The sequence below is a fragment of the Podarcis erhardii genome (genome assembly GCF_964252035.2).
Source record: "Podarcis erhardii genome assembly, chromosome: 9".
NCBI lineage: Eukaryota > Metazoa > Chordata > Lepidosauria > Squamata > Lacertidae > Podarcis > Podarcis erhardii.
The window spans coordinates 54,063,895-54,084,821 of NC_138512.1; the positions used below are offsets into that span (position 1 = coordinate 54,063,895).

At 43.8% G+C, this 20,927-nt stretch overlaps 1 protein-coding gene and 1 long non-coding RNA gene across 7 annotated transcripts in view; one reads left to right on the forward strand and one right to left on the reverse strand.

The window, feature by feature from the left end:
- Positions 1-19,887, reverse strand: part of UGT8 (UDP glycosyltransferase 8) — a 38,367-nt gene extending 18,480 nt beyond the window's left edge. The window contains exon 1 of one of the 4 annotated variants that reach the window (XM_081876948.1): positions 19,266-19,887. Coding sequence is in view for 1 of the 4 variants with exons in the window: in XM_081876946.1 (XP_081733072.1) it covers positions 7,160-7,193 (34 nt within the window). In the remaining 3 variants the exon portion in view is untranslated. Of the gene's footprint in view, positions 1-3,972; positions 4,553-7,159; positions 7,295-7,367; positions 7,449-19,265 lie in introns of those variants that run through there. The other 3 variants (XM_081876949.1, XM_081876946.1, XM_081876947.1) reach the window with 3 other exon arrangements.
- LOC309350429 lies at positions 4,630-11,888 on the forward strand. Of its 3 annotated transcripts, none has more exons than XR_014160360.1 (3): positions 4,635-4,772; positions 7,168-7,552; positions 11,656-11,888. It is a non-coding gene; the product is annotated as an uncharacterized lncRNA (long non-coding RNA). The 3 variants fall into 3 exon arrangements; XR_014160361.1 differs by having other exon boundaries at positions 4,636-4,772; positions 7,176-7,552; XR_014160359.1 differs by lacking the exon at positions 7,168-7,552 and having other exon boundaries at positions 4,630-4,772.
- Positions 19,888-20,927: the final 1,040 nt, after the last annotated feature.

Sequence of the window (20,927 nt, forward strand, 5' to 3'; positions counted from 1 at the left end):
ACGTCACAGATCTCACAACATGGTCTGCAGACAGTGCTGGAACTAAAAGATGGGCAACCCTTTCAAGATTACCTATGTGTCCCTTCTGAACTGAAACATTCTCGAAGGAGCTATAGGAGCTACTGGCAGGTGCAAAGGTACCCACAGGCACCACACTGCCTATTCCTTTGCTGAGAGCGTGCTTGAAACTTACTTCCTTGCATGTTTATACTTATTATACAAATTCTGGGAGATTTTTTTGAAGTGTTAAAGCAGAACAAGCAACATTCTGAGTTTCTGGATGAGCCAGTGTGCATTTGCAGTTAAAGTGGAACTTGTAGTTTGATATGTGATAAAAGCAGAAGGGTAAGAGAGCAAGTGATATGGACAAACACCATGGTCAAGGAAATCTTTATCTCAGGGACAGTGGGAGCCAGGGCTGCTTGAAGAATGTGCAGAAGCAAAATGTATATGAGATCAAATGCTTACTTCACAACAGAACATCAGAAAAAAAATCTTTGTCAAGTGTTGCATCTGAAAATATATATATAAATGCTTTGGAAAAGCATGAACTACTACGCTTATCTTATTACTTTAAAAAAAAATATTACTTTAAAAAAAAAAAAAAACCAACTGCACAACTTTCAGTGAAGTATAATCCGCACTTCCAGGGTGCCAGAAAAGTTAAGCCATCTGGAGAAAATGACTTTGGGAAAATAATTCATGATTTTTTAATGATGAAGACTAAAAAAATAAGGCTTAAGACAGAACTGATCTATTTATGAAATGCTTCCAGCTGTGCTCATCTACTAGAATAATAATTTTAAGAAAAACAGCAACAGGATAACACCTTTTTTTAACCAAAAGGTTATAAAACAGCTTTGAAGGACTCTTTCTCAGGCTGGCTATTATGTTAAACAAAAACTGCAAAAACAGTGTATGTTTAGGGTACAGCAGAAAAGACCCAGTGGAGCCATACTGTAATGTTATTTCAAAAATGCAGAAAATGTACTCTCAGAATGAAAACAGAAGCTTTTCTTTCTTGATTTGCATGGGATGAAGGAGATGTATTTCATGACTGCTATGTATTGGGATTGTGGTATGCATGTGGGAGGAGACCCATAGGGCAGGCTTGGTCCATAACCACTTATATTAGACAAAACACACCTAGAGCAAAACTTAGCTATTTATAGATACAAGCTCATACTAGTACAAGATAGAATGCATAATGGCTGTGGAAACAAAAACAAAACTGTGTAAACACCATATAGTTAAACTTTAACCATTCTAACAGCCTATCAAATAAACTAAGCTTCTGCTTTAGCTCTGCAGGGAAGGGTTCAACAAACAGTTAAAACATAAGAAGCCAAATAAAAGAGTAACAGAGATTTAGTTCAGCACGTTGCTTTGGCTGAGACCTTGCAGAGTTATAGAAACTGTCCCTACACTACAAAAAAATCTAGAAATCTGTCTCGCTTTCCCACCAAGCAGGATTGCCGGGGGGGGGGGGCAGAAGAAGCTCTCAGTGGTGCCAATGTGACCTTTTACCCCCACCCCCACTATGCATGCTATCCAGCAGGAAATTTTGGGGGGAGTTGCAGCAAGTGGGAAGGGTTTTCTAAGACTACATGCTGTGCAGGAACATAATTTATGTTGGGAAGGGAAGGATTGAGAGAAATAAAAATATGAGGTGGCCCTATCTGTCACTGTCTTTGGAATGTGATTTATTCCACTTATGATAATCATGATTTCATAGAAACAGCACAAAACTATTACAGTGGAGACAGGGCCAGCAGTCAAACCCCAGAAAAACATTATTTACCTTCCAGCTTGTCCCTGGTCATCTATGGCCCCACTAACAGATTATTGGTTGGGGCCATAGATTATGGCCAGGAATGCAGCTCTCAAGAAAAAGTGACCCACCTGTTTTTAACTGTTGGTTTTTACATTGTAAGACACCTTGGAAACCATTTTAGGCTTAAGGGGTGTGGTATAAATACTTGTAATTCACCTTTTTTTAAGCATTCAGAATTAAATCTATTTTTTAAAAAACAGAAATGGAAAATGAACTTGCCTGGTACTGGCAATCCTCTTCCCTGCTCCAAAAGAAAAAAAAATAGCAGGGGAAGGAAAAGGCAGACCAGTTGGGTCAACATGTAACCTTCCACAATGGCTGTCCTATGGGCTAATCCACGCTTGCACAAGTTTCTCCTTTAAGACTTAAGAAAAGAGTTGGAAAAGGTTCAGTAAAGGGCAACCAAAATGATCAAAGGGATGAAACAACTCTACCATGAGGAAAGATTGCAGCATTGGAGTCTTTTTCGTTTAAAGCAGAAGTGAGTGAGAGGAAACATGATAAAGGTTTATAAAATTGTGCATGGAATGGATACAGTCATAGACAAGGCTATGATGGCTACTAGCCATGATGGCCATGTACTACTTCCAATGTCAGAGGCAGTATGCCCCTAAATACCAGTTTCTTGGAACTGCAGGCACACAGAATGCTTTTCACTCATGTCCCACTTGGGGGCTTCCCACAGGCATCTGGTCAACCAAGATGTTGGGCTAGATAGACCATTGGCAGAATCAAGCAGGTTTGTCTTACATTTTTAGCTGTGACCTCGTTCAAACATATGCAACAAGATTCATGCAAGCACAATGTCCAAGGACACCCACTTTACACTGCTTATGCTGTTAAACCTGTACATTCAAGCTGTACATTCAAACATAGTTAACTAATATAGGCAAGCTCTGTATACAAAACAAAGATTTTATGGTATTGATTTTAAGAGAAGAAAGGGTACACTTTTTAGAGCGTGTTTTACAATTGCACCGCACTACAGGTATACCCACGTTTCCAAAACATTCAAGCAACCTATCCCTTGCAATCACAGGCACAACTATGAGCCAAACTACTGCATGGCCTAAATACTGTGCAAAATCTACCTATTCCCCTCCTGCTGATAGAAATGGGTTGGCCCTGAGCTGTCCTTAGTTTTGAGTGGAATGTGGGTATTACATGATTGCAGCTCATGGCAGAGGCTCTGTGACTGGCCTGTGGTTTTTCCAGGCCATGGCTTCTAGGATTGCTTAGAATTTGCGAGAGATGACTAGCAGTTTGTCTGTGCTGATACGGGACACGGAATTACTGTATGTCAGCACAACACATAGGGTTTGTAGATTAAGCCCCACATAATTCTAAAGCAGGCCAGCTTTCCAATGAGTACATCCTTAACAATACCATCTATAGGTCTTATTGATCCACCAGATAGTCATTACGGTCAGTAGCCCCAGAACTATGAAACTACTTTAAAAGCAAGCAGGGCAGACAGAACCAAGCCTACAACTAATGTCCCCATTGCCTCTTTTCACCCAGATAACAACAATTCCAGAATGGGATTTCAGCTGTCTGCAAGGAGGGGGTTCTACCCTCCTTGCCTATACACCCTTTTTGATTTTAAAATTCAACTGTTCTGTGGATGAGGAAAGTTCCACATGCTTATAAAAATGAACACAAGTGGCTCTTGCATCTAATTCGCACCCCCCCCCCTTCCCTAGATGAGAGGTTAAAGCAAATCGGCACTGGAAAGCAAAATGGATAAACACAGCTTTACAACCCATTATTTCTAACATGCTAAAGCTCAATTCTCATACCAATCAGAAGCTGGTCATTTAAGCATACTGCAGTACCTTTAATAAGGTGAAGTGTTTGGAAACTCCTTTCTGAACTCAGGAAATACTAGAAACATCAAAAATAAACAGCAGTCCTTTACACACTTCTCTCTATATATAAGCCCCACTGAAACCAGTGGGACTTACTTCCAAGTAAACTCAGATAGGTATGACCTGCATTTCTGCCAATCATTAAATATCTCTATTCTCAACAGAAGAATTGACCAAATTACAATATATAAGGACATTAATCTCTCTTGACATTTCAGCCACAGGTGAAAAAGTCCAGGGAAATAGGGAAAACACAGTTAAACACGTTACCTCATATCTTTCTTTGTTCAGTTCACTTCGCTCCTTCCTGAGCAGTTTAAGTCTCTTCAGCAAGAAGAAAAAGTCATGGCTAAAGAGAGGCTCTTCAAACCAATTAGCAGCACTTTAGTGCCAGCAGCTCAGCAATCTTTACAGCCTCAGTCTCACTCATCATGTTACCAGGAGGTTTTAAATTACTTGTTACATCATAAGAGATAGCAAAGCAGGGCAGGACTCTTAGCACATTATCTGCTTAATTAATATGTCTTTAACCTCTTGAAATCGCCATTCCAATCCAAATTAGCAGTTAATTAGTTATAATAGTTTAGCGACTCTACTTCATTGTCAAACACAGGCGACTGTGCTATGGAAACATCCCTGAAGCTGAGACAGTAAGGCATACAAAGTTATAGGTACCACCACCTCAGAGACAGTGCCACACACACCAGCAACTGTTTACTTTCTATCCTACTCTTTTTACTTTACTTTCTTTCCCTGCGAAGTAAAGATCTTGATAGTTCTCCAGAAAGACCCCCGTCTGACCCAACAGCCAGCTAAATTATCAAGTTCCCTCAATCAAGAGACCACCCCCTGTTTGTGTTGGAATTTCAGTTAGAATGTGGTGGTTTGAAATCAAGAAAGCCATTTCTGAACAGTTCCAGCCAATAGGCTTCAGTTATGCTATTAGGTCAGAGAAAGAGGAAGGTGATTAGCCAAATGTGCCATTTATGATGCTCCAGGGCCTTTATGAACTCAGGCAGTGATTTCAAATTGTTCTGCAGGGAACATCCTGATCATGTTTTGCCTCCAAGGTATATAAAATAGGCACAACAGTAAGTTTTGGAAGAACAGCTTCAGTTGGTATAATTGTTTTGAATTACACAGAGCTTTCCATAAGGAAGAGTTTAAGAGTCCTTTATTCCTGGCTACACAGAAAGCAATCTAGGCTACTAATATAGTAGGCCGAATTACGTAAGGTATTTGACATACTGAACACTGGTCTAACTGGTTTGTTTGTTTTGCCAAAGTTGTTGTATAAGTTGAACAACACAGAGAGACTCTATAAAGAATATTAGAAGAGGTCAGTGACGCAACAGACAATGATGCTGATTCCACCCCCCTTCTGTTTATTCACTGGTCATCTGAATAGGGTTTTTGAGAGAAGAGCAAAAATATGTGCATTTGTAAACTACTCTGTTCCATACATAATTGTAAAGATGTCTTCTGCTGTGTGACTGATTAAGAATTCTATGCAGTTTAGTTAAAGCAGTGAACTTGCAGAACACAACTTTGTGGGTGGAAACACTTAGGGTTTTACATACTGTTCCTGGCCACATGAAAATATATACTACTTGTACTCTTACTCTGCCCTATGATCTACATAGATGGGCAGACTAGAACTGAAGTTAATAAATATATTGCAGAATCACTCATTTTTACAAATGATATGCCCAATATTATAAAACAGCCTTACTGTGCTACTGTTAGGAATTCAACTGATTTCAAAATATTTTTTTCATGAAATAAAAATATGTATATTTGCAACACCAGGGGTCTATATTGCAAGTTGCACTTTCTTCTGTAGGAATGTTCTTGCACTGCTTGCACTGTGCATTCCCTCTCACTTTTATAGGTGGTAACTCAGTAGTAGAGTATATGCTATGCACACGAAAGATCCCGTATTTATGCTCTCCCCCCCCTAAAAAAAAAAACCCGGGGAACGCAGGTGGCGCTGTGGGTTAAACCACAAAGCCTAGGGCTTGCTGATCAGAAGGTCGGCGGTTCGAATCCCTGCGACGGGGTGAGCTCCCGGTTGCTCAGTCCCTGCTCCTGCCAACCTAGCAGTTCGAAAGCACATCAAAGTGCAAGTAGATAAATAGGGACCGCTCTGACGGGAAGGTAAACGGCATTTCCGTGCGCTGCTCTGGTTTGCCAGAAGCGGCTTAGTCATGCTGGTCAGATGACCCAGAAGCTGTACGCCGGCTCCTTTGGCCAATAAAGCGAGATGAGCGCCGAAACCCCAGAGTCGGCTACAACTGGACCTAATGGTCAGGGATACCGTTACCTTTTACCGAAACCCTGTGGAGCAACTGCTACTCAGTGTACACAATAGCTAGCTGGATGGGTCAATGGTCTGATCTGGTATAAGGCAGTTTCTGATTTTCCTGCTTCATCATAATCCACAATGTAAAAATCAAAGTTGATCTAAGTTTCAAAGTGAATAATAAATTTCACTGATTTGATAATAATAAAATTACTGTGGAAAACATTTGGGGGAAATCAGAGCTATATTGCTAAATGATTCTCCCAGTAGCCTATAAACCTATGTAACACAACTTTTATCAGTTTTGCCACTTAAACATAAGGGATATATCTGTACTGCACAATTAACCATACTATACTTTTGTGTAAAATAAGCCCAGGACTGCAGCAAGAAGTTTTGCCAGGCATTCTGTTTTATCCAAGTGCAGTCAAGAGTCCACAATAAATTAGCATATGAATCTGCACTAGTGCTGATACTGAAGGTCACTTTTTAGAATGAGAGAAAACAACAACATAAGCCATGCGGTATTTTAAACATTAGTAATCCTCCTCTAAATTATAGAGCAATATACCTCTTTGAACACAAGTCAGGAGTAATATATTTTCTTTTTCATTGCTGAATGTCTAAAAACCTGATTTCCTTCATTTTCCAAAAGACAGTTAATCATACAATGAAATTATATATTCCTCCCTATCACCCTTCATACATACATCTGACAAAGCTTATGTCACCATAAACCCTATAGATAATATTTACTTATTCCTAAATTTCCACAGCAGTGTCTTTTTGAATATCTGAACTTTTGAAATGTCTCCATAAATAGGTTTTTCTAAAGAAATCAAAGAACTTAATCTTGAATGCAGTTTCTTATAGATGAGTTTTGAAAGATCACAAGAAATACAAAGGAACAGGAATACCCTCCCCCCTTTTATCTAACTTGAGAGCTTACTTGAGTTTACTATTATTTTCCACTAACATCAATTTTGCCCAATATGTGGTTATATAAAATTTATCTTCTGTCGCTACCATCAAAGCATTTCAGCTATCTTTCTTAAATAAACTGGCCGCAGACTTCAATTCACGGTTTCCTAAATAGAACAAGCATAATCTGAAAGTTGAATGGAAAACGTATGAGCATAATCACCATCTTTTTACCTGCTGAGGCCTGCAGTGTGTTACAAAGCAGCATTGCCGGAGGAACAGATCCCTAATAGAAAATCCCTCTGAGAGAATATCCGGTACAGGAGAGGGAGACAAAGGAACCATCTAACATGCAGTCTGTAAGCAAATATACAACCAGAAATAGTGAAGAAATGGAAAGCAATCAGCTTGCGCTGAAGGTTCCAGAGGAGAAGAAACATACATAAATGAACAGGACACTCCAGGGCTTCAGAAAGATGAAGGCCTACCTAAGGCCTTTACAGATTTCCATCTAGGGCAGGCTGACAAATTGTCATGTTAAAATGAGGAAAAACTGCAGATAAAGGCATGCATGCTTCATCTCCCTCTAGAGGGCCGGAGGACTTGAATCTCAGATTACTTGAGAAAGTAACATATTTTAAGAGTTAATCTTGCCGGCTTCATCTTTTTACTGCTAATTTATACTGTCTCTTATAACGCAGAGTTCCAAGGCAATATTTCTCACGAAACATTGACAGGTGGAAGCACAACAGGCTTGTGGTTAAAAGTCTTTCCAACCTTGTAAAAGGAAGCGTCAAGCTCTTCAGTATGATTCCATGTGATACAAACCAGTGGACAGTATGAATTAAATTTCCTAATTTTAAACCAGGCTTCCTCAAACTCGGCCCTCCAGATGTTTTGAGACTACAATTCCCATCATCCCTGACCACTGGTCCTGCTAGCTAGGGCTCATGGGAGTTGTAGGCCAAAAACATATGGAGGGCCGAGGTTGAGGAAGACTGTTTTAAACCATAGCATCTGTGGGTGGGGGCATCTACTGAAGGATAACCACAAACAATTCTATGCAAAAAGATAGAATAATAATAATAATTTATTATTTGTACCCCGCCCATCTGGCTGGGCTTCCCCAGCCACTCTGGGCGGCTCCCCCCCCCCAAAAAAAATTAAAATACTCTAATACATCAAACATTAAAAGCTTCCCTAAACAGGGCTGCCTTCAGATGGCTTCTAAAAGTCTGGTAGTTGTTGTTCTCTTTGACATCTGGTGGGAGGGCATTCCACAGGGAGGGCGCCACTACTGAGAAGGCCCTCTGCCTGGTTCCCTGTAACTTGGGAATATTTGGATTTCTGTCTTATTACGTTTGGCTTGGTACAAGGTAGCTATCCTGATGTCACACCAGTAGGCTACCCTTTACTCATTAATATTATGAATCACACTGTGCAATTATCAGGAGGAACGCCAAGCTGCTAGATAATTTCAGGCATCAAACACACTGCCAGACAACCTGCATATGAATAGCTCTATTCATGGATGGAAGCAGACCCTCCAAGTGTCCCTATATTCCACGAACAATCCTGGATTTACAGAAGCTGTCCTAGTTTCTGATTTGATGCCAGAATGTCCCACTTTTCCTTAGGATGTCCCTATTTTCATCAGAGAAATGTTGGAAGGTATGGAGTTATGCAACCCCCAAGCCAAGGAGATAAGTAACTATACAACATTTAGAAGACCTCTATTATACAGGACTGCCTTCAGAGAAGTTTTTAAATGTTTAATGTTTTATTATGCTTTTGTTGGAAGCCACCCAGGGTGACTGGAGCAACCCAGTCAGATGGGCACGGTATTGTTATTATTCTATAGAACGTCCCTATTTTCTTTGGAGAAATGTTGGAAGGTATGTGGAAGCTGATGAACGAGAAGCTGCTCACATGTAAGTTTTCTTGATGTACAGTCAACAACAACATGCAGAGGCCAACTTGAAGTATGTCCAATACCAGAGGTGTAGCCCTGCTCCCGGTAGTTGTGTGGAGGCAGCTTAGAAAGCCAATTATCTGGATTCTACAAACTCTACAGCAGAAATAAGGTATTTGCTCTGTTTCTGACCTCATCACATTTCTATGACTTGCAGTGTAATTCTACACATGCCAACTCACAGGCAAGTCTCACCAAGCTCAGTGAGATTTACTAACAGACTTAGTTGCACTTACTGGACAATGCTGTGCATGCTTACTCTGAAATAAGTTCCTATCAGCTTCATGCCTAGTAATTGTTTAGAGCTGTAATTTAACTCACAGAATGAATCTCAATGTAAAATGCATTAAAAGTCTGATAGTGCATGCCTTTCTGTTTCTGTTGCAAATCAACACTCAGTAAAACAAAATGGCATTTTACATTCCAAATGGCAATTCCGTGTTTAGAAATTGCTTAAGACAGGGTTACAAGGTGTGAAGGCACACATGTCTTCATTTGGAATATGAAGAAAAAGGAATGCATAGCTGTCAAGTGTCCCTTATTTGAAGGGACAGTCCCTTATTCCAACACCATGTCCCGCTGCTGTCCCTTATTGATGGATGTCCCTTAAATGATGTCCCTTAAATTTCAAAGGAAGCAGCTCCTCTCCCTCCCTCCCTGCCAGCCAGGGAGGAAGGAGGCTTCAACTGTGTTGCTTGGCTGTGTTGCTCACCCCATAAGAAGTCTAAGAACGACTGGGGGGTGGAGCTTGCATGCCTTGTGTGTGGCTAGTTAATGCAAGCTGAGGGGTTTTTTGAATGCTGGACGCCATTTTGTTGCACGTGCTACTGCAAACTTTGCAGTGCAAAGCCAGGCTGGGGAGCCATCTTAAGTTGAGGCTGCATAGGCCTTGTGGTGCATGTGATTCAGATTCTATTCAGTTGAACCTCTGGTTACAAAGTTGGTTGGACAGTGTTATCAAAGCTACCAGCATGAGTTTGACCAGACTGCAGGAGGACAGGAAGACTGGAGTGCCTGGAACAGGTGAGGCTGCAGGTCCCTTATTTTGGCTGCTGGTCCCTTATTTTCAAATCTGTAAGTTGACAGCTATGGGAATGTCTTTGTGATGCAGGAGTTGGGAGGGAAGTTAAGTACTTAATTCGTTCCGGAGGACCGTTCTTAACCTGAAACTGTTCTTAACCTGAAGCACCACTTTAGCTAATGGGACCTCTTGCTGCTGCCACGCCTCCAGAGCACGATTCCTGTTCTCATCCTGAAGCAAAGTTCTTAACCCAAGGTACTATTTCTGGGTTAGCGGAGTCTGTAACCTGAAGTGTATGTAACCCGAGCTACCACTGTACTCTTAAAGGAACAGGAACCCTACCCTCCATTGCAAATGGCACTTGGGCCATACTGCTAATTATCAACATGTAAAATAAAGACAGAGGGTTGTATTCAACTTTTACTCAGAGAAGATCCATTAATCAACCAAAATTATCACAGACATTAATTTCAAGCCAGAGTGTATCATTAGAATGAGGGTTTGAAAGGATGAACAATAGTTCAATTGTCTACTACAGGCTTCCTCAACCTCAGCCTTCCAGATGTTTTTGGCCTACAACTTCCATGATCCCTAGCTAGCAGGACCAGTGGTCAGGGATGATGGGAAGTGTAGTCTCAAAACATCTGGAGGGCTGAGGTTGAGGAAGCCTGCTCTACTATCTCAGCTTGCAGAAAGATAACACATGTAGGTGATAAGGGGGGTTTCTGAAAACTTTGCATGGATGTGTAAACGCAGGCATCCCCAAACTCGGCCCTCCAGATGTTTTGGGACTACAATTCCCATCATCCCTGACCACTGGTCTTGTTACCTAGGGATGATGGGAGTTGTAGTCCCTGAACACCTGGAGGGCCGAGTTTGGGGATGCCTGTGTAAACGTATTAGAATGCATTATATTTATTTTACTTCATAAAATTTATATAATGCTTGATTGTAAAAATAAACAAACCTCAAAGTAATTTATGAAGCAAAGAAGTCTCCACCTGAACTATAATTGACACAGACTGAGAGCACTTGATGTCAAAAAAGTATAGAGAAGCTTTTTAAAGTTTAAACAGACAGGTGCTGACAAATGTCTGGATCAGGATATATTAGAAATACATATACTAAACCTCCCATGTACTCAGTGTGGGGGACAAGATAAAAAATGGTTAAGGAGAGTTAATTCAAAAATCGACCAGGTTTTTTTAGGTGGATTGATACTTTACTCCAGTTCGGTGGGAACAACTTCCTTGCGAATTTGCCCCAAAACTGAATGTGACATTTGTGTGATAAAGAACACCAGATGCACAGGGTTCTGTCTAACATTGTGGGGGCCTGGCACACACATGACTTCACACTGTGGAAAGAGGCCTGACGGGCCCTCCTGCGGCTGTGACAGTCTCTGCTTCAGTAGGAGGAGCCGACATAGCCCATCACAGCCACAGCAGGCCATTTGGAGGGCATGACATGCCCCATCAGGCCTCCTTTCATGGTGTGGGCTATTGAATACTGAGGCGGGCCAGCCCCCTCATTTAAAATTGGGGGGCTCAGCCCCCACAGCCCCACATGGATGACGCCCTTGAAGAACAGCATTCCCCCCCCCCCGTAGTTCCTTCATCTAGACGAGTGGTTCCTAAACTCCCCCCCTCCCTCCACCAGACTACTTGAAAATTGCCTAGGATTTTATTGTAATGTGCTGCGTTAAATTCTGTATGATTTTTAATTGTATTTCCACAGACATGCCACAGACCACCTGAATGATGCTCACAAACTCTGATCTAGATTTTACCAGAGCTGCAAGGGAAAAAAAGACAAGAGAAAGTGACCCTCTTGACACTAACTCTACAAGAATATACAAATGAACATCAGGTTGTTGCAAGACCGAATAAAAGAAACTCTAGGTCAGAAATTATTAGAAAGAATATCGGAAAAAGTATACTGCAGCTAAATAAATTTATTGTGCATACATATTTAAAGTATTGTTTGCAGTTCTGCTTACACAGTCATACTTATTAAGTTATCTGATCGTAAAATTTCATATCCTTTAAAAGCAAGTTAAACAGCTTATACAATTGTAAAGCAAAACCAGACAGTGGTGCCCCGCAAGACGAATGCCTCACAAGACGGAAAACTCGCTAGACGAAAGAGTTTTCCGTTTTGGAGATGCTTCGCAAAACGAATTTCCTATGGGCTTGCTTCGCAAGACGAAAATGTCTTACGAGTTCCTGCGGGGGGTTTTTCCTCCCCCCCCCTTTTTCTAAGCTGCTAAGCCGCTTATCTGTTTATCCGCTAAGCCGATAAGCCACTAACAGCGCTAATCCGCTAAGCCGTCAATGGGCTTGCTTCGCAAGACGAAAAAACCGCTAGACGAAGAGACTCGCGGAACGGATTAAACAAAACAGATTATAGATTAAACAAAACAGAAGAGGTGGGTCCCACAAAGATTCCTCAACTGCCAAAGGCCAAGGTAAAGACACATGACCCCAGCATACAATGGGAGCTGTATAATGAAACTGTTAGGCACACGTCTGTGGCGAAAGGAGTTCCACAATTTAGGAGTTACCACAAAGAAAGCCTTCTCCTGCATTGCCATTCACCACACTTCAGAGGGTGGTGGAACCTATCAAGAGAGCTTCTTTCCTGTTTTTAACACCTGATGGGGTCTGTTGGAATAGATGGTGCATTTCAGACATTTGAGGCCTAAGTTGTTTATAGCTTTAAACATCAATATGAACATCTTGAATTAGGCCTGGAAACAAACTGGCAACCAGAGCAGCTGTTTTAAAACCCAATTATATGTGCTCCAAACAGTCTACCTGATCAGTGACACAGTCACTGCATTTTGGGCCAGATTTCCCAATCATCAAGGGCAGCCACACATAGAGTACCTTGCAGCAGTCCAGCCTGGAAGTTAAAAGAGTATGGAGTATGGATCTAAAATTCCAAAGAGACTGGAGTAAATTTATTGACTATATAAATAATAACTGTAGAAGTTTGAAGACACTAGCAGGATTGAAATAAATCCTACGATGTAGACTTTATAATATAAGACTAAACTGTGAGATATAGATTTGAAAAAGGAAAGCTTGTTGGCGGGATGGAGGGAAGTCATAAACTTGGCAGAGCAGTAGGGAATGAGATTGGTAGGCGCATATTGGAAATTATTGTTTATTGTTTAAAGTGAAAGTTCAATAAAAATTATATTTAAAAAAAGAGAACATGGAGTATTGTAGCCAAGTAATCTCTGCCCAGCACTGCCTGTAGCTCACAAACCAGCACCATAGCCAGAAAGAGGCATTGGAATATAGCTGAAAATTGGTACCAAATGGACAATTTAAATGGTCAAGGGTTTGGAGAAACTTTCTCATAAGAAAAAGAGTGACTAATGGGGCTATGTTAGATAGATCCATAAACAATGTGGAAAGAATAAAAACAGTCCAAATTTTAGTACACTGGCTACAACTTAAGTGGGGGTTATGCTCCAGGGATACCACCTAAAGCCAAAATTGCGTATAGCCAAAACACATTGGGTTTAATGACAGGTGGGATTACCAAAGTAATTTTTCCTGGAACCCTGTCCCATTTCCATACCCTTGTTATTTTTATTTTTTTTTCAACTATTTGCCACACGTAATTACAAATTACCGTAAATGCACATAAGTCAAGGTTTTGCTGTATATGAGAATTTGTTAACACAAATTAAATAAGGAGAGCCCTCCTGGCAGATCAAAAACCTGCTTAATCCAGCATGTTGTTTCCAACCGTACCCCTATGAAAAGCCCAAAATCAGGATATTAATGCAATAGCAACTGGTATACAGCAACATGCTGCCTCTGCAGACAGTTGCATAGCCATTATAACTGACAGCCTTATGCTGGGCATGTCCAAAGTCCATTTTGGGGGGCCTAATCCGGCCCGCCAGTCGATTTAATCCAGGCCCCATGGCAGTATATGTCCTGAGGTAAAATCCTTAAAAAAGCTCAGCAACTTCGGTTGACCCCCACGCATGTTCACTTCATCAAATCTGACCCTCTCTGAAAAAAGTTTGGGCACCCCTGCCTTATGCTTTATGAATTTGGTTAATCCTGTTTTAAAACCATTTAAACTGGTGACCATTGAAAGTAGCTTCAGAACATATAAAGTTGACATATGACTTGTCAATATGTATGCAAAATTTACTAGTCTGTGGAAAAAAATTACTAGGCTGATTGCTTATATATATAATAATAATTCGTGGCTCCAAATTAGGCAGATTTAACTTTTGTAAAGCTTTGTCCTGTCTAGTCTGGCCCAACCGAAGACATGATTATGTCTGAGGCAAAACAGCAAATGCTGATCCCACCACTCAAGTCAAGGTACATGGTAAGGTAAAGGTCCAGTCGTGGCCGACTCTGGGGTTGCGGCGCTCATCTCGCTTTACTGGCCGAGGGAGCCGGCATACAGCTTCTGGGTCATGTGACCAGCATGACTAAGCTGCTTCTGGCGAACCAGAGCAGCGCACGGAAACGCCGTTTACCTTCCCGCCGGAGCGGTACCTATTTATCTACTTGCACTTTGACGTGCTTTTGAACTGCTAGGTTGGCAGGAGCAAGCAACGGGAGCTCACCCCGTCGAGGGGATTCGAACCGTTGACCTTCTGATCAGCAAGTCCTAGGCTCTGTGGTTTAATCCACAGTGCCACCTGCGTCCCAGGTACATGGTACCCGCCCCCCAAATCCCACAAGTACTTGCCCCAGGTAGTAATATTACAATAATACCTAACAACTTGCTGCATTTCATAACCCCAAAAATCAGCCACCCCCTCATTTTGTTTTTGGAGATGCTCATTATCACAGTTAGATGGGAGGCTGTTTAGAAGTGTACAGGCATTTGTTTACACCACGCATAGTTAAGCAATAAAAAATTATTGGCTCTTTCCAAATCCCCTGGCTTCTTCCCACTTCCATTTTGCATGAAGATGATGGGCACTCCTCAAGAAGCCTGATAAATCTGTAATCCTATTTCTATACCTTTCTTTCCATGCCTCTTTCCCAAATTTTATTATATAACTCAGCCCCTTCATTTTTCCTCACTTCAGGCACCCACGCAATCACTGTTTCTCACTTTATCAGCAGTGTTATTTCACATTTTAGAGTTGGGGGTATCATCAGTGAGTATGAAGGATTGTGTGCAAGAATAAAGAAATTGCTTCACCTCTTCAGATTTCAATACAGTGGTACCTTGGGATGCGAACGGGATCCGTTCCGGAGCCCCGTTCGCATCCCGAATGGAACGCAAGACGCGACGATGCATCTGTGCGTGCTGCGTTTCACCACTTCCGCGCACGCGCGTGACATGATTTTGAGCATCTGCGGGAGCAGCGGAACCCGGAAGTAACGCGCAACTCGAACACACTCAACCCGAAGCACATTCAACTCAAGGTATGACTGTAAATTGTGGCTAGAACATTTGTTGTGACTAGTATAGCTGGTTTTTTTAAAAAAATCTCGTAACAACTATTGAACCTTCATGACTTCTGGCCTACTTACACAGACCCATTTAAAATGTATATATAGCTGAAACTCTGAGCTCCTGAGGAGCAGTCACATGTGAGCTAAAAGGCAAAAGGTAGGACCAATAACCTTTTCCTTTTATGGCACCCCAGTATTTCCAACAGCATGGCCTCCTTCCCTTCACTCCCCCCCCCATTCTCACTTAGCCCAAACCTCATTCGCCTCCCCAAACGTCATTCACCCCCAGCATTTCTTACATTTTAACCAAGCCCCATTACCAAACACCGCTCCTTGACTTCCACCAGACTTGTCCCGAAACAAATTATCCCAATTCAATGTCACCTTATTTTGCTAATTTATGCCAACGCCCTTTGTCAAGCCGTGCTATGGCTTACTCCTATTTCTCTGGATTGCATAGCTTGAGTAAAACATTAACCTTCATCAAGGTTTGGAAGAGGGAGCTCCATTAGTGTACAAAAATGCATAACCTCTACCCAAAGTGCTGGTGTAGGACAGTGGTGCCTTCAGGGCAGGACTTTGGGCAGAAGTTCCTAGTCCTATCCAGCAAAACGTGCATGTTCTCCCCCATGCAGCATGACTGGTTCACCACATTATCAAGTATAGGAATAAATACACATTATTATCTCAAGCTTAGTTTCATTTTTCCTGGCTGCACCACTAAAACAAGGTAGCTGGCAAATCTGTCGCGTTCTGTGCCTATTTATCTACTCAAACATCAGGATGAGTCAAGAAGAATGTTTACTTTTCCTTGAAGTAATATCTATCTCCCATTTATATGTGGTTGATCATATATGAAAATATTCTCTACTGTGCCAGCCTGAAACTGGTACAGCAAAATCTCAAGAGAATAGCCTTTCCCACGGTCTACCCTGAACAGCAGAAGCCAGAAAGGATTCAGGTGTGGCAGTGGATCTGCAACTCTCATCATCCCTCAGGGCATGGTTAGCATTATTCTGTAGGACTGGAGAGATGTAATTTCAGATAGCCACAAAGTGACCTTGTGCCAGTCACTATTTCTCAGGCTATGCAACTGCACAGGGTGCTTGTCAAGATAGCATTTGGCAGTATCTTTGGAGGAAAGATAGAGGATACGAATGTGGTACATTAAAAATAAATGATTATGTTATGCCACTATTTCTATTTTGACTAATATAAATTCCAATTTTTTAAACAAATCATAATCCAGTAATGTCTAGCAACCATCACTGGAGGGGTCTATCAAGAAATCCGCAATCCTTTTTTATTTGTGAGATAGTTTTGGTTGAACTTAATTGCGTACTGTATGGAAAGACAAGTTAGCAGCCAAAATATTTTAATCAGAAAAAAAGATTGCTTAAGCAAATTGAAGAGCTATATGTTCCTACTGTATTTAATTATTTCTTTGGCTATTTACTGTATTCATTTTTATGCCAGTGCCTAAATATATTCAAACAAAATTGAATACTTCACTTTCAATGTCACAACAAAAATGAATCTGTATCTACCAATATCTACACAAAATTAGTTTTTAAACAGTGATAAAAGTACAAGTAGGCATATTGTATTAAAAGGCATTTTGTCATTTAAATACTTCAGTTTCACAGCTCCTATACAAAAATAATGAACGCTTTGCATGACTGGCAAGGATTGTGGCATTACGGTTCTAAGAAGGACAAAGAATGTGAAGAAACAGTAGCATTGGAACAGATGGAGAGGAGGTGCTTACTGCAGTGGTGCAGCAGAAGCAAATGAGCAAAGTCAAGCTGCACCTGGGATTTTGGTTCTCCTAAAGCCTTTGCAACACACTATTCTTCTTCTTTAGAGTAGACTGTATCTAGATGGTACCTGTCCTGTATTATTATTATTCCACACAGTCTGTTCCTTTTCCAAATACCGTATATAGCTGAGACTCCACTAGCATTTTGTTAAGGACCCATCATCGGTTCCCACATGAAGCATCATCTCTCTCTCTCTACAAGCCAGGTGTGTTCAGCCTAACAATACACATTTGAGTTTGTGCCATTCAGTTTTTTTCAGATACACCTTCCATTCTACCCTTCTTAACCAGATCAGGGGAGCAGTGCAACTCAGCACTAGTTAATTCCCTATATTCCAATGCCCAGGGCTTTTTTCAGCCAGAACACAGTTCTGGCACTTCTCAGGTGGGAGCCATTACCATTGTAAGACAACAAGGGAGGCATTCATAGTGAGTTCCGGCACTTCTTTTTCTGGAAAAATAGCACTGCCTATGCCCTTTCTGTATGCATATCCCCTCCAATGACAACTGTCTATAATCCCCCCAGAAGACTTTCAACTCCTGCCTGCAATACTGGACCTGCTCCTAGCAAGTTAAAATAAGCCCTCTAGTTCACCCCACCATGCTTCTGAGCTACTGATCTCACTTCCATACAAGCCTGCTTGGCCTGCTGCCCAAGAGAGGCTCCCCACACCCTCTTTCTTTCTTCTTCTACTGGCATTACATATCTCAAACACAACTTATAGAGGCCCTAGAAATAAGCTCTACTTCCAGGTCTAGGAGCTCCACCCCATCTGTTCATGGCAATGGCACTAAGTTTTGTTGTTGTTCCTGGGAGACCAGCCTCTTTCCCTCCCCAAAGATACTCTCCCTTTTCTGAAGCACTTTTTAAAACAAAGCCCCTCATCCCCCCCCCCACTCCAGCGGGCTGTTGGATGCACAACCATGGGCATAACCAAAGGGGGCGGGGAGGGCAGCTGCTCCCCCCCCCATCAAACAAACGGACAAATAAATAATACTTAACTAGCCAACCACATGGCTGATAACTCAATTCTGCCCCCCCAAAAAACACATAAAGCCTGCCCTCCTGCAGCCATGTGCACGGCCTGCCTCCACTTCCCTTAATGTACTCTTTCGTCCAAATCCTCACCCGTTCTTTTCTTCCTCCTCCAGAAACTTCCAACTTACTTCCCCAGACACAAAACCCCCTTTTTTCTGGAAGCAACCCCTTCCCCCTCCCCACCCCCACGACCCCCTACCCTTGATGCCTCCTTCCCACGGGGCCCCGGGCTTAAGGTCGCCAGCCCCCAACGGGGCGTCGGGCACCGTCCCGCCAGTCAAGGGCAGCCGGGAGTTCAGTTGCGTGGGGAGAAGGAGTCTGCGGCCGGGGAAATGAGTTGAAAGTTTCTGCAGGAGGAAGAAAAGAGCGGGCGAGGATTTGGACGAGGCTCCTCTCAGAAGCAGCCCTCTCCTAGTCCTCCTCGGCGCCCTCCGGCCAACTTCCTCGCCCGAGACACGCGCGCGCATATATAGACATACTGTACATATACTGTATACACAAACTCCCGGAGTGGAAGGGGACAGACGCGCGCGGGGACACATAATAGATACAAACTCTTGCCTGGGCGCGCGCGCGCGCTCCCCCCTCTCTCTACACACACACACACATACATAGGGAGAGAGAGCAAAACACACACATACACACACCCCGGACTGGGATACTAAGCTGTGTGTCCACAACTCCCACCCACCCCTGCTCCCTCCACAGCACACACGTGATGCTCTGTCTCCACCTGCGGTTCCTAAGCTACCCGCGCCCTTCAGTTTCCCAGCGCGGCGTCGACTCCACCCCTGCCCCCGGCTTCCGTCTCCCCTCGGCGACCCTCCCCAGCCCTCGTGGCCAAGTGCGGGCTCGCAGGCAGGCAGGCGCGCGCGCGCACACAACCCGCTCCCCGGGCGTGCGCCCGCCCCGCCGGCCAACTTTCCCACCTGCCCAACCCCTCTTCTCCAGCAGCGACGCCTGTTTCACCTTCAGCATCCCCTTCTCTTGCCAGCGCCAAGAGGCAGCGGTTTCCTGCAAAGCTCCTCCGCTTCCTTACCTCACTTTAGGGCCTGATCCCCCGCCTTTGCCTCGGAAATGGGGGCGAGAAGAGGGTTGGGGAGCGTCTAGCCCGCGGCGATGTCCCGCCCGTCCCCTTTAAACGCAATGGGCGTTTGCTGCTCTTTTCCAAATCCGCTGCGGAGGCGGCGGCCGGTCCGGGAGAAGCAGCAGATTCCTTTCGCTCCCCTAGGTGTCTCTTCCGCTATCAGCCGCTGTACCTGATGCGGAGCTCGGCTGCTGCCTCCGGGCTGGAGGAGGAAGCAAGCAAGCAAGCAAGCAAGGGGGTGCAACTTCAGGGTTCCCTCAACTTCTCATCACTTGGGCGTCCCCTTGATCTCCCTCCTCCTGCTGCTGCTGCTGATCGCCCCCGGGCTTCAGAGCTGGGCCCTCAGTATCAGCTGCGCACATGGACCGCTCGTGACATTGAGAGCGCACCTCCCAAGCACAGCCGCGTGCTGCACCAGCGAAAGGTCCCTGGAGAGAGACGGGAAGGTCAGGCAGCTACTGCTACTGCTGCCGCCGCCGGGTCCAGGTCTCTCCAGGAAGGAGGAGATCCGTTTCCCCTCCCCCTCCTCCCTCGCCGACAGCCGCTCTCAGTGGCCCCCCGGGCACCTTCCGATGGCATGCACTGACCCCGGCTCCCAGTGCAGCAGCAGCAGCAGCAGCAGCAGGGACCGCTCCATGGGGCAGCCCCTATTCCCACCTCCCAGCGGGCGGGACCGAGCCTCCCTCCCTCTCCAAGACGCCTGGCCACTTACAGAGGGGCGCTCTCGGGCAGGAGGAGGTGTCAGCGGAGCTAGGGATCGGGACTCGGGCGAAAAAGGACGCCACCACGCAGCTGCTTCCAGACGCTGCACGGGGCTGACGCCTTGGTGGGGTGGGCTGTCCCATCGCTGCAGCACCGAAAAGGTGATCGATCAAAGCGGGGTGCAAATAAATGGGAGGGGCGGGTTCGCCTGATTCATTGGTCCCAAAGTATTAGCGAAAGTGTCGATTGCATCTCGCCGAGTAGCCCAGCATCTTGGTGCAGCAGCAGCAGCACCACAAGCAAAAGGATGCAGCGTTGTCCTGCATCCTTTTGGCTCCAGCGAGGCTCAAAGTGAGAGGAGACGGCGCTAGGTCCGCTTCCGAGTAAACGCAGGGTGTTCGGTCTACAACACCCCAATGCTGCTCGCGTTTGATCCCTTTGCAACGTGAAATTGAAGTTGGCTGGAATGCAAGTTTGAATTTTAAAATGGTTTTCTGTCCACAGGTTAGCACCATCAGTGTATAAGACTCCAATTTTTTTTACAATTTTTTTAAAAGTAAAAAAATCTTACACACGGAAAAATATGGTACATCATTCCAGTAAATCCAAACCCTAGAACTTGCATCACATCACTCAATCTGCAAAATCAGCAGAATGTGATGGTCAGAAAAAGAAAAGGGAGCAGACTGGGAGGATGGGGTACTGGAAGCTGAAGAGGCAAGAAGGGTTAGTGAGCTGGAAGAGGCTGTGGCAGGAGAGGAGGCGGACTAGGAGACACAGATGAGGCAGGCTACTGAAGAACCCAGGGAGTCTCCCCCTCCTGCTGCAACCAGTCCTCCCCCCACCCTCCCAGAACATGCAGAGAAATAAAGAGGGAAGAGCAATGAGAACAAGAGATGAAGCTTTTGGCTG